At 36.6% G+C, this 12,702-nt stretch overlaps 4 protein-coding genes across 4 annotated transcripts; 1 reads left to right on the forward strand and 3 right to left on the reverse strand.

Annotated features, from left to right (window-relative positions):
- Positions 1-212: 212 nt before the first annotated feature.
- Positions 213-2,511, reverse strand: LOC104770228 (putative prolyl 4-hydroxylase 4). Its single transcript, XM_010494622.3, has 7 exons — positions 2,139-2,511; positions 1,990-2,047; positions 1,794-1,898; positions 1,296-1,353; positions 995-1,170; positions 819-888; positions 213-726 (listed from the first exon to the last, which is right to left on the reverse strand). The coding sequence occupies exons 1-7, from the start codon at positions 2,276-2,278 to the stop codon at positions 431-433; spliced, it is 903 nt and encodes a 300-aa protein (XP_010492924.1). The 5' UTR covers positions 2,279-2,511; the 3' UTR covers positions 213-430.
- Positions 2,512-2,906: 395 nt separating this feature from the next.
- LOC104770231 (receptor-like cytosolic serine/threonine-protein kinase RBK2) lies at positions 2,907-5,976 on the reverse strand. Its single transcript, XM_087503415.1, has 9 exons — positions 5,727-5,976; positions 5,507-5,598; positions 4,975-5,418; positions 4,630-4,881; positions 4,390-4,544; positions 4,127-4,206; positions 3,889-4,024; positions 3,600-3,749; positions 2,907-3,455 (listed from the first exon to the last, which is right to left on the reverse strand). The coding sequence occupies exons 1-9, from the start codon at positions 5,798-5,800 to the stop codon at positions 3,273-3,275; spliced, it is 1,566 nt and encodes a 521-aa protein (XP_087359541.1). The 5' UTR covers positions 5,801-5,976; the 3' UTR covers positions 2,907-3,272.
- A 430-nt stretch (positions 5,977-6,406) lies between these two features.
- Positions 6,407-7,201, forward strand: LOC104770232 (uncharacterized). Its single transcript, XM_010494629.3, has 3 exons — positions 6,407-6,633; positions 6,724-6,769; positions 6,942-7,201. The coding sequence occupies exons 1-3, from the start codon at positions 6,499-6,501 to the stop codon at positions 6,986-6,988; spliced, it is 228 nt and encodes a 75-aa protein (XP_010492931.1). The 5' UTR covers positions 6,407-6,498; the 3' UTR covers positions 6,989-7,201.
- A 1,885-nt stretch (positions 7,202-9,086) lies between these two features.
- Positions 9,087-10,933, reverse strand: LOC104770233 (S-adenosylmethionine decarboxylase proenzyme 4). The gene has a single exon (XM_010494630.3). It carries the CDS (start codon positions 10,540-10,542, stop codon positions 9,499-9,501), a length of 1,044 nt encoding a protein of 347 aa, XP_010492932.2. The 5' UTR covers positions 10,543-10,933; the 3' UTR covers positions 9,087-9,498.
- Between the last annotated feature and the right edge of the window lie 1,769 nt (positions 10,934-12,702).

A 12,702-nucleotide genomic window follows, 5' to 3' on the forward strand; every position in this document is an offset into this window, starting at 1 on the left:
TTGAAGAACAAAGGAAGAGATGGACCACACCACCAAGTTGACAACCTATAACTGCTCAAAGATTTGATTGAATTTATATGCTTACAGATACAAAATGTTTAGTTCAATGCTTGATTAGACAGAAACTCCAGATAGTGCAAAGCTCTTTTCCAGAGACGTTCATCAATAACAGACATGACACTGTGTTGACAATACCAAGAAATACACTTATATGTTTAATAACCTATAAAGTATTTGACTGAATCTTTCTGTTTACTGTTTACATATTCTTTTCTTCAGGAACATTTATAGTTTTACAGAACTCCCCTTAGAACAAAGTTCATCAACGACAACAACTCTACAACAAACAACAACAAAAGAAACTCCAAAAAGCAGAAAACTTTGAGAGTTTTGTGGCACAGAACAAGAAGAAGAAGAGGTAAAATTAAGTCTAACAAGCCTTACAACTTCGCCTGCAATAGCCAGGAAGCTCAGTAGTTCCAACCATGTACTCTGGGTTCTTTGTGCATTCCCCAAGAACTGCCCATCTCTCACAGCTCTCATTCATATCCGTGCAGTTTCCACTTGGTGTCACAATCTTATCGAATGAGTCCACGTGGATCCACTTGGTCGCCGACCATTTCTCTCCTTCGATAACAGGGCACCCACCATGAAGGCTCAATGGGTCTGGGATTGCATCCGGGTGGAGGTTGAAGAACAACAAAGCATCTCCTTTCCTTGGTTTCACTGATAAAACATTTACCCATACAGACACAAACGGTGTAAAATTTCTACTCACTTCTTTTTAAGAAAACATTATTATCAGTCAAGTGTCTAACCGGCGATTCCTCTTTTGGCACAATCAGAAAGGTCTTCTTTGTTTTCAGAGAGTACTCGGCGAGAAGGTACCTATAGAAATCAGATCTTTATAAAGAGAGAATGACACAAGTTGTGTGACACACAAGAGTGATCTTTTTGGGGAAATATTATGCAACATATAATTGATAGAACTAACCTCTGCATTAGGGAATACGGTTTCTCCACCTTTCGTCACATTGGATAGATACATGAGAACCGTTGCTATGCGGTGTCCACCACGAACAATGTTGACTTTGTCATGAAAGTAGTCAAAATGAGCATCGTATTTTTGACCGTGCTCGTATCTCAGTACCTGAATGTCTTCCCCATTTTCTGTCACCACGGAAAGTTAAAGGACTTCATCAAAATTATCTTCTGAAATCTTTCAGGAACTCAACCTAGTTGTGAACTTTCAATAATCTTAAGTTGGGAACTTCTAAATTCAGAGTGTGTTGTACCTTTTGGAAGAAATGTCCAAGTGGAGATTTTATCTTCTATACCAGAAACAATGGCATCCTGTGATCACAAAAGAAAACTTCAGGTGATAGAGTAACACATCACGGTAATCACAACATTAGAGATCTGAATCCTGAAAATTTCATAAAACTTAACCTAATGCGGAACAAATTAGTTAGCTAAGTAACAAATCTAACAGAATCAAGAGGTCAATCTTCCAACTTCCAAGATCCATCATTGAAAGGATAAGATATCACAGATCGCTTAAGGAGCATAAAGATGGTTTAGGTTAGAGTTGTAATCCACCAGAAATTGGAGTTTGAACTATCAAAATCTATCATTTGCAGGATCAACATTTATCTACCCCAATTTAAGACCTAAGCAACACAACCTATTCCAAAATTGAACATGTCCAAAGGGAGAGATAGATCCAGTTTCTACTTCGAATTAGGGTTCTAAAGTAAGAAATAGGGAAGCAAACAAAGAGGAAAAATCCTAACCTTTCCTTTGGAGATAAACGTGCCAGAGCTGGTTCGAACCTCGCTGAATTTGCTTTCTCCACTATCATTATCAGCAACAGCAGATCTCTTCAGGCTTGCTTTTGCCTTTTTTTTTTCAATCACACATCGAAATTTAGAATCTTTAACAGAGAAAACAAAAATAAAATTTCCAAATTAAGCTCAAAACCGAACTCACAAGAGAAACCATATGATCACATTCCAATTCCGTGAGAAACCCTTCATACACAAACGCCCTGAAAGACAAAAAGATCGAATTTTTTTCAGAATTGTTAACATTTGAAGCTCGAATTTTCCCAAAATCACTAAAGGGTTTTTGAAGCAAACCTGGGTTTCGATGAAACCTGTTTAACTTTGGAAGGATTGATGAAGACGCTAGAGGAACTAATTAGGGAAGTGGAAGATTGAAGCAGGACGGAGAAGATAGCGAAGAACAACAGCAATAGTTTACGGCGATTCATCGACATCGCTTGGATCTGAGATGTACGAGAGTTGGTAAAGAGATCGGAAGATAGGAGTCAAAATTTTGATTTTTGTTTTTTTTCCGGGAAAATAAAAGATGAGAGAAGCTTTTCTCGGAAAAGTGTTTAACGGTGGTGACAAGTTTATGCTCTGCCTAACGATATAACACGACAAAACGCACACGTGCTCTGCGTTTCGATTAGAATTTTGGGTTTTTTTTTGGTTTTCCCTTTGTTCCGAATCGAACCGGTTCTTTTCGAATGCACCTGTCCAAGTCCAACTCTGGCTAAGAACACTTTAATTGTGATTTAAAAAAAAATGTTATATAAAAATGTTTTAATTTTGTGTGGGATATAAATATAAATGATTTAGAAAATTTTATATCTGATAGATCATTTTGGTAGAACTATAAAATTAAATTTATATATGCATAGTGACGATGGACTCCACAATTCATATTTTCATAACATAAAAAAAATTAACCGAGTAAATTTTAAAATGGTGAAATTACTTTGTGTTTATATATCATAGTTTTTGGATTAAGTTTATTTTTTTAAATACTTTTAATTATTATAAAACATTTATGAAATATAACATATGTAAATCAAATGAATGAGTAGAACAGACTATATATGGATACCATAAAAAAATAGGGTATCTGATCTGCGACCATCTTTTAAATATAATGTGAATATGAAAAACAAACGACGGATCAAACTCAGACCAACAAAAAAAACCATTAACAAACAATAGTTCAAAGATGGATAAAAAGGAAAGAACGACACAACATCATGATCATGATCAAAATACACATACACCATGTTACAACATATTTTAAACAATATTGAACTTATTTAGTCCTTTCTCTTCTAACTTAATATCCAATCCTGATCGGATTGATCTCGCAATCCTCAGCAGTCATATAAATTCTATAGTGAACAAATATGTATGTGTATACTCAATGAAATCTTTCTTCTTGCATTTACCAAGTAGGATATTTCAAGAATCCTTGGATGTTCCGAGAACGGTCTCCATGTGTCGATTAATATCGTTCAAATATCTTGTCGAGTTGTATTCTTCGTTATCCAATAGTTCTTCAGAGTAAGTCCTCTGGAGTTTTGAGGTTTCTCGCTCTCTTAGCTGATCTAAGCTGCACTTGTCTCCCCTCAGAATCTGCACAACCTGTATGTATATATACGTACACACACATTAACACATCATATCGTTATTTATGTGACTAAATTAATATATAGTGATATGAAAAAATATATATAGGAAAGTGGTAACTAATTATATGAGAGGAATCGGATGTTATATTATGCATGCCTGGTTCATTTGAGGCCGGTTGATGGAGGTTTGGTGTATACACAATGACGCTATGAAGACAAGACGTTCCAACTCTTCTACGTCGTAGTCATCTCCCAGAGTCGGATCAACAAGTTGTTTGATCTTCTTCTCTTTGATCAATGGTTTGGCCTGTAAAAACATAGATAATAGATAATTCGTATTATCAATTACAAAGCTATATAGGACCCAAAACCAGGTCAAGAAAGCATGAGCAAAGAATTCTATATAGCTAGGGCTTAAGAGAGGGTCACATCACATATTCACATACCCACATGACAAGGCTATGTTGTGAGCTGTCAAGCGCTTGTTTACCGGTAATGAGCTCAAGAAGCAGGACACCGTAAGCATATACATCTGTTTTTTCGTCTACTATCCCGTGCATGAAGAACTCCGGCGGAAGGTAACTGATAGCCACATAAGAGGTTATATATGTGAGATAGATATATTATGAAAAGAGAGATTTGTACATGATGTCATGATTTATATCAACGAGAGAGATTCCAAACCCGAATGTTCCTTCGACTTTTGATACGGTATGGTGAGTCCACTGGTCCGGTAACCATTTCGCTAGCCCGAAATCAGATATCTACGGTCATTATTTGTAAAAAAAATCAAAAGGATACTATTTAGAGTTCATTCTTGTTTCACAATAATCATAACTTCAAAAAGACTATAATTAAGGTAATATTTTACCCCAAAAAAGAAAAAAGACTATATATTAATCAAGGTGTGAAGATCTTAACTAGCTGTCTCTTAAAAACCGCATTACCTGAGCCTCAAAGTTCTGAGTGAGAAGGATATTAGAAGCTTTAATATCTTTATGTATGATCCTTCTTTGACAACCTTCATGGAGATAGTACAGTCCCTCTGCTGTTCCCATCGCCACTTTGTATCTCATGCTCCAATTTAGTTTCTCCTTGTCCTCTAAAAAATGTTATAACGATCTCTGTTAGTAATCCAAATAACCTCAGATGACTTTGCAAATGTCAAATAAAAAAAGAATTATCACCGTAGAGCAAAGAAGCGAGGCTTCCATTAGGAGATAGCTCAAGAACAAGATGCATTCCTCCTTCAACACAATAACCAATAAGCTTAGCAATGTTTGGATGATCTACATGAACTATGATCCCAAGTTCGGATAAATAATCCATCGTCATCTCTTCTGCAGAACCTCTAGTCAACTTCTTTATCGCCACTATTTGCCCATCTGCCATTTGTCCCTTATACACCTCCGCATATCCTCCTTCCCCGATCAGATTCTCTGCCATATATAATATCCACAATATTTTCAAGTTACATATATCACTTCATAAACAACTATTTTATCGATTGAAAATGTAACAAGAGTCCGGACCACGGCTGTAGCAGTTTGTGGCGGTCTGAATATCTTGGAGAGAGAAGTTTCTCCAGGAGGGTTTGAAGTAGAACAAGTCTTCAGTGTCAAGAGAAGGTATAACAGGTACCATATTGTCTCTTATGCGTTTGCTCTTACGTCTGGTGAGTTTGGGGACTCCTTTGAGAGGTGTGAACGTGTTGAATGGCATTGCCGATGATCCTTTTTTAAATAAACGGAAGATTCCTCTCCTCCAGTGACCGTTGGTAGAACCTCCAGACGAATGATGATGATGGTGGCCGTGGTGATGATGGTGATGACGAGCTTCTGATGATGATGAATCTGACGTGCTCACCACGGAAGATGATGTTTCCAATTCTATGCTTCTTAATAAGTCATCGTCTGATTCGTATTTGTCCGGGCAGAATGTTGTTATTTCTTCATCTGGGCAGAATGATGATAAATCTTGTGCAGAGATAACAGCATGAGATATCTTTTTAGCTAAGGACAATGAGATATTCATAACGTATTTATGTAATTATTATTGAGTTACCATGAGAAGAGAAAGAATCAGAGAAGCCAGCTCGAGATCTTCTTGTAGAGAGAGGAGTTAATTGTTTTCCACGATTCTCAACGTCTACATCGCTGTGTTTGTATCAAACAACAACAACAAAAATTGAGCTAATTTTTCAGATGACTTGCTAAATACGGTACATGATCATTTTGCAAAATCTTGTTTGTTTCTGAACCAAAACAAGAATGAAGAAAGTTACCAGGCGGAGGGAGACGAAGAAGACGATGTCGTGGAAGAAAGAGTTTGTGACGACGAGTCTCGAACACCTTCCATGGATTGGAGAAAGAAAACGAGACAAAAAAGGGAAAGAGAGAGAGAGAGAGAGAAGAAAGAAGGTCAAAGACTAAAGAAAGAGAGAGACATGATCGTCTTCCCTCTTTTTTGTTATTAACTGAAAATGCGCATCTTCCCTCTTTCTTAATTCTCTGAAGATGAAGATAATAATATCCATTTTTGCATTTTAGACAGTCAATAAGCCAGAGCATATCCTCTCTAATTTGTTCAAATCCTAAATTTAGAGTAACAGACTTAAAATGTATTTCTCTTACTTTTTCAATTTGTCAACATTTTAGTTGCTGAAGGTCAATATTAGTGTTTTCTATTTCTCTATATGCAAAGAGGAAACAACAATTTACTATTTGATTGCGATAGCTCCAACACTGTGGTAGGTTAACAACGCCACGTGGCACAATGAGTTTCAGGACAACCCGACAAAGGTTGTAGTAGTGGACCTGAACTCATAAAGTACAGAAGTAAAAACAACCTTATCTTACATGTCGACGACCACTTCTATATTTTGTTTTTTATATCAGAGCTAGACACAAACTAAATGGGCCTGGGCTTTAGGTTAAAAATAAATATAAAAGCCCATTAGAAAACAAAGAAACGACGGGGAGAGAGAGTTCTGAATTTTTCTCTCAGGTGAAGAAAAAGAAGAAGAAGAAGAAGAAGAAGAAGAAGCGTTGAGTGAGATGGAGAAAGTGACGGAGAAACCCAATTCCGAGACGCAAGCTCCACCTCCACCGAACCATCAGATGGATGCAGACGACGACGACGAGAATGTGAAACAGCTAAAGGAGTGTTCTTCTCTCTATCTGTCATTACAGGTTTTTGTGTTCTGTTTCCCAAACAAAATTAATCAAATCTCACTTCTTTTTTTGATTACCGGATCTTCAACGAATCATCCCCTTTTGCAGGATTGTCTTGTTGATAGCAATAGGGATTGGAAATCTTGTCAGAAACGTAAGTCTCACTCTACTCTCTGTATCTCAAAATCTGAGGGTTTAAGAGCTCAATAGGGGTTTAGGGTTTCTTACCTAATCGATCGAAATTGGGATTAACTATTATCTGTGTGAGTTGGGGACACAATAAATGTTTGATTAGCTTTTTGTTGTTTATCATTTGTGATCCAAAGATGTTCAAGCTTTAAAGGAATGCCATGAAAGGAGAATGAAGAAATGACAGAGATTGAGTAAGAGCTTTTTCACCTGATTCATTTAGTAAGGATTGATTAGTTACTTATTATAGAGTAAGCCACTTTGAATAAAGAACGATTCTTTTGTATCCTCTTTGTTGTGGCCTTGTGAGGGATTGCAAAATGCACAAGCTTTCATACAATACAATGTAATCTTGGTTCTTTTCGTTAATTGCAGAGAAATTTTTCTCTTGCTGTCATCTATTGAGTTTTTTACTTTTGCGGTGCAAAAAGTGTCATAAGGTTATTTCGCATTAGAAAAACAGCAATGGTGTTGGGGATGTGTTGTTCAGACAGCTTTGTTTGTTTTCTTACTAGTTAAATTTGGTGTTTTGCCTTCTCTTGACTTCTTGAATATTGACTCATTTGCGAACAACCTTTGTACATCACTCTTCTAATCCCGGGTTGTTTGGGATTCATAGCTATAGATATCCTGTGTATTTTTTGGTTTAAATTCACAGTTAAAGAGAACGACTCTTAAGACTAAGTTGTTTGGAAGGTTTCAAATTAAAAGCATGGAAGAAAGAAAGAAGAGAAAGGATAAGAGTTTCTGTTTATTTTTGAACCATAGATGGAAGTCTTCTTCTTCATTCTCTCTCATATGTTGTCGTCACCTGTCACCTCTGCCTCACTCTAGAAGCAGAGCTTGGAGGGTAGTGAATATACGCGTGGAACTGTCGCCTTAAGCTCTTACAAGTCAGGCACTAACTAGGGGAGCGTCTCCGAGAACAAGAAGAGTAGTGCACAAGTTGTTGGGTATGTTAAGATTGAGAGATTTAGGTGAAGACAAGTTTGTTGGGACTTGGGAGAGAGAAAAGTTAATAAGTTATAACAATCACAATCCTAAATGCTCAAGTTTAGAGCAAGATGTCTGAGTAGATTTCCGAAAATACTCAGTAGATACTGGATTGGGACCTGAACTAGTAAAATTTATTATCTTGTGTGTACTTTACTTTCCAAGCTTATTCTGCAACATACGAGTGAAAGAGAAAGTTGAGAGTGAAACCAGCTAGAAATGAGTTGAATAAGTTCATTTCATATAGTTTTAACTTCCAAGTCACCAAGTTTACAACTTTCTCGGTTCTAATATTCACATATACTTTTAGTTCCATGTTGCTTCTCCTCCATGTTATGATGATCAGGGTATAAAACGCGTGATGGTACGAAAATATACGAATTGATGGTGAAGAAGAGCAAAGAAGCTCCTTAAACCAAAAAAATGACTTTGATTATTATTACTTGGGATGAACTAAGATAAGTAATGTTTTGACTTTTGACACTGGAAATAATAAAAATTTTAAGGTTTACTTTTTAGCCAATTATTGTCACGTGCAAACTGGATTTTGATATGTTGGGTATGGAAAAATTTACATGCGTGATTATCAAAAGTAATTACATATACTGATATAAGTAACATATTAGTACAATGTCTTTAATTGTTTTTCTACAAGGTCAGCAACCAAAAAAAGTGTAACCTTGCTTTTTCTTTTTTGGCCTTTTCTTTGTTAATTGGATTTTAATTTGTTTACTTAAAAAAAATATTTCATTTCTTTGACTTCTCTTATGGTTGGTTAAAAGTTGAAACTTAAAATGTCAAACGCATACCAAAAGAAAAAAAAAAAAGAAAAAAAAAAGCAATTGCGGCCAAGGCCTAGTTATGCAAATTTTGGACACCAATATGCATAATTTTCAGACTTATGTGTCATCTTTAATTCTTTTATGCTTGACCGTATTCGATGTAGTAAGTAGCCTTGCGCTAAACTATGTGACAAAACAAAATAACTATGACGGAGACAAGCAACAAAATGATATGACAGTATATACTACAAATTTGTTATAGTAAACGATGATGCTAACAATAATTTAAACAAATTTGTTAACGTCAAATATTAGTGTGGTGGAAATTTTGATTTGATGAGATATGTTTTTCTTTTTTCTTTTTTTGAAAAAATACGATGAGATATGTTTGCTAACGACAAAACATATCTAACAGTAGTTAAGAAATTTTTTTGTTTGTTTGAAAATGTTTACTGTTTACAACATATTTCACAGCATGATTAGTTTAGGTAAACATACTTGTTAGGGTGGGCGAATGAATTTGTAACCATATAAAGTGAGAACGATTTAACCTTATATCAACAGTCTGATATAGAGATTCAATATAATTTAAATTGAAATATAATTAAAAAGGAGAAAAAAAACAAACACAAGAAGAAACAAAAAGAGAAAAGAAAACAGAGCAAACCATTTTTACCCTCCCCCCACTAAAATTCTACAACACTGAACCTCAAAAATGCTTAGGCGTGACATTGCCACAAGTGCAAAGTGGGGTGCATGATCATATGTTCCCACTTATATATATCCCCAAGTCAACCAATCATCTCCATCCACGTCATCACCTGTCTCTTTTTTGTTTGTCCTCTCTCATCTAATTTTTAAAAACCTAATTTAAGAAAAACCTTTTTTTTGCCTTTTTACTCCTCTCTCCCGGCGATGACTATTTCCGGCGCGGCGTGAACGACTGATAAACGACTGTTCCGGAGCCTGGAAACACATCCATAAGACGGCTACGGCACTTAAGACCAAGCTTCTTAGCCAACACGCGTTCCACACGCTTCGTCACCTCATGGTTATATTCCTCTCCGCCGTAAGTGGTGGCGATCGAGACGTCACTTGGCCGGAAGACATCAATGGCACGGCTTAACACCTCAGATATATCTTCGTGACCATCGTCGTATAGAGACAAACCGCACTCGAAGCTCCCGTAGCTAAAACCGTCTTCAGGCGTGACGTGGATGGTTGAGTAACGGTCTCCGTCGACTCCGTTCATAGAGTAGCCGCAAGGATCAAACGCGAAGTCGCAGATAAAAGCGTTTGCGTTTATGTTATCGATACCGCTCAGCCGCGTCATCTCTTTCCCTGCGGAGTCACTGTTGCTTTTCTCGTCTCCTTTCCGTTTAAAGAAGCTCCGAGCGTTGACTCGGTCAAGCTCTGTCATGCAGACTTCGACTACGACGACCGGCTCGTCGGAGTCCACGTCAGCGCTGGCTGTGAACACGTGCCAAGCACGTGAGGGGTTATTAGAAGGCGTCATGACGGAGGCTTTACGGTAACAGAGAGATTTGGGAAGGCTTTCTTCGACGACGACGACTTCGTCTTTGAAGCTTGTGTAAGGGAAAGGCTGTGCTTTAGGGAAGATGAAGCTGCCGCGCGAGTAGCGGCACGCGCGTAACGTAAGGCCGAGGTTACGTGCGAGATGGATCAACGGTCGGATTGATTTGAGGAGTTGCGTGGTGCCGCATGTTTTGATGATGATTTTGGTTGGGTAGACGAAGAGGCTTGACTCGGAGAGTACGTAAGCGTCGAAGCTACGATTCGCTACGGCGGAGACTACCGTGCACTGAACTTCGTTTAAGACTTGGTCTAGAGATTCGAAGTCTATTAGACGGAGTCCCATAGGGTTACTGGTGATTGAGTTGTCATCGTCGAAGAATCGAAGTTCGAGTCTTTTCTCGAATCCCTCGAACCCGGGCACTGACATTGCAAAGATCAAAAGAAGATGTTAGGAACAGAACAGAGGAAACAGAGATAAAGAGATGTGTTTGTTTGTGTTTGTGTTTTGTGTGTGTAGCGATTGAAGAGAGAGGTAGTGGTGATTAGTGGGAGAGAAGTGGTATTTATAGGAGAGATTTTGAAGGATAGAGAAGGAGGAGCATGCGGGTTAAGAGACATGATTGTAGGCATAATGAACGAGAAAGATGATGAGAGTTTGTGTTTTGTTTTGTATGTATGCATGTATGTATGTATCTGTGAATCTGTGTATGTGAGTGATCTAGTTAGTGTAATAGTGTGTGTCTAATTCTGTTCTGTTTTCTTGTGTTCTGTAATGAGAGGGAGATTTATGGGTTATGCCTTGTGCGCATGCAAATTTGTTGTATGTTTTAATTTCTTCTATTTTAAAATTTTTAATATTTTTTGTCTTCATCTTCAATATTCTCCATGAGGTGTGATATGCTAGCTAGTTCTCTGGTTGATAATATTGCAACATGCAAAATCATGAGAACAGAAAATGGACATAATTATTCTACCAAGAAATTGAGAAAATCATTTATTTGGGTCATTAAACTTACTGAACTACGAAGTGGGTTGATGTAAATTTTGAGTTCCACATAATTATGTTATCAGTAAAACTATATATAATCGCAAAGAGAATTAGTTATTCAAAAATGTTAGCAATTAAAATGTATCGCTTAAAAGCTATCAATCATGTTACTTAAAGATTGGCGACGTTAATTGATTGTTGAGAACTAAAAGAAGATGACATTACATTTTTTAGTGGTTTACATCACCCAAAATTTCAAGGTGAGAGATGCTCTAACAATTCAATTCAGTAATCAGCCTCTCTTATATATGTTGGTTCGAACACCAGTTACATATCACTCATCATGCCAAAAAGGACCCATGTATTTTACTTGGCCCATATTAAATAATATATCTGATTAGCCATATATATACACACACACTATATCATGGACAAGACACAAAAGATCTTGAAAGGCAATGGAACAAGTGTCTACAAGAAACATAAATTTCAGTGGCTTGTGTGTCAAACAATCGCTAATACACATAAAAAGGACGGGAGGAAAACCAAAGTTTAAATATTTCGTTCAATACATTATATATGCACCGATCCACGTAAAAGTGATCTATTTTTTGTTTTTTTGTTTCTCGTAAAAACAGACATATTTAGATGTTAAAGCAGCATTGTTTTGCTCTACTTGTAGTTGTGGGTGACCATACATTCTACCTTGTAAACATTGGTCGCATTTTAGGCATGGAAATTTAACATGTAAGAGCATGTGCATTGGTTGATTTTTCACCCGTCCCACGCTAATAAAAGGTTTGATTTAAATCAAAAACAAATTAATATTGTAGAAACGTTCCTACAATTGGGACGTAATTTGCATCGTTTCTCTAAACACGTGGCAACGTGTGGGTCGTTGTTGTTGTTTCTGTAGGGTGAGACGGAAAAATTCAATGGTTCGAGTTTATTTTTTGTCTCCGACTCTCTCTCTCTACTCTCTCTCTCTCGACGGCGATTCGTTTGGAGATCTGATTTCATCCCTAAATATCATCACGCAAAGGGCGATCTGCTGTTTGATCTCGAGAAAAATCAGCCGGTTCCAATTGAAAGAGGTTTGTGTTCCAATTCCGTTTCCGAATTAAGATGATTTAGTTTTTTTTTGTTGTTTTCTCGATTTAGGGTTTTGGGAAATTGAATTTCGATTTTACTTATTAATTTAAATATTTAAAAAAATAATATTATTTTTTTACAGGGGACCAATTGTGAGAGACACCAATACTCATCCCAAAATTAAGAAACTCTGAAAATAACATTAATTTATTCAAGGGACCAAATATTTGTCCCAACCAATGCACATGCTCTAAGTTTGTTAATTGTACCGTCGAAGATATTACCCTTAACAAATTGGTTATTATGATTTTATCAAATTAACCCGAAAGATCATATCATTTTTAATATATCTTATTAAAAGATACGTATGTTTAAATTCTCCACATATTCTAAGAAAATAATGGTTCACTACCAATTTCCATACCAGTCAAATAATAAGGATAACGGCCATAGATATTTTTTCCGACAATGAGAGAAAAACTTGGAATTGAATACTATAACACATAG

Source organism: Camelina sativa, chromosome 20 (genome assembly GCF_030686135.1).
Source record: "Camelina sativa cultivar CO46 ecotype springtype chromosome 20, ASM3068613v1".
Lineage (NCBI taxonomy): Eukaryota > Viridiplantae > Streptophyta > Magnoliopsida > Brassicales > Brassicaceae > Camelina > Camelina sativa.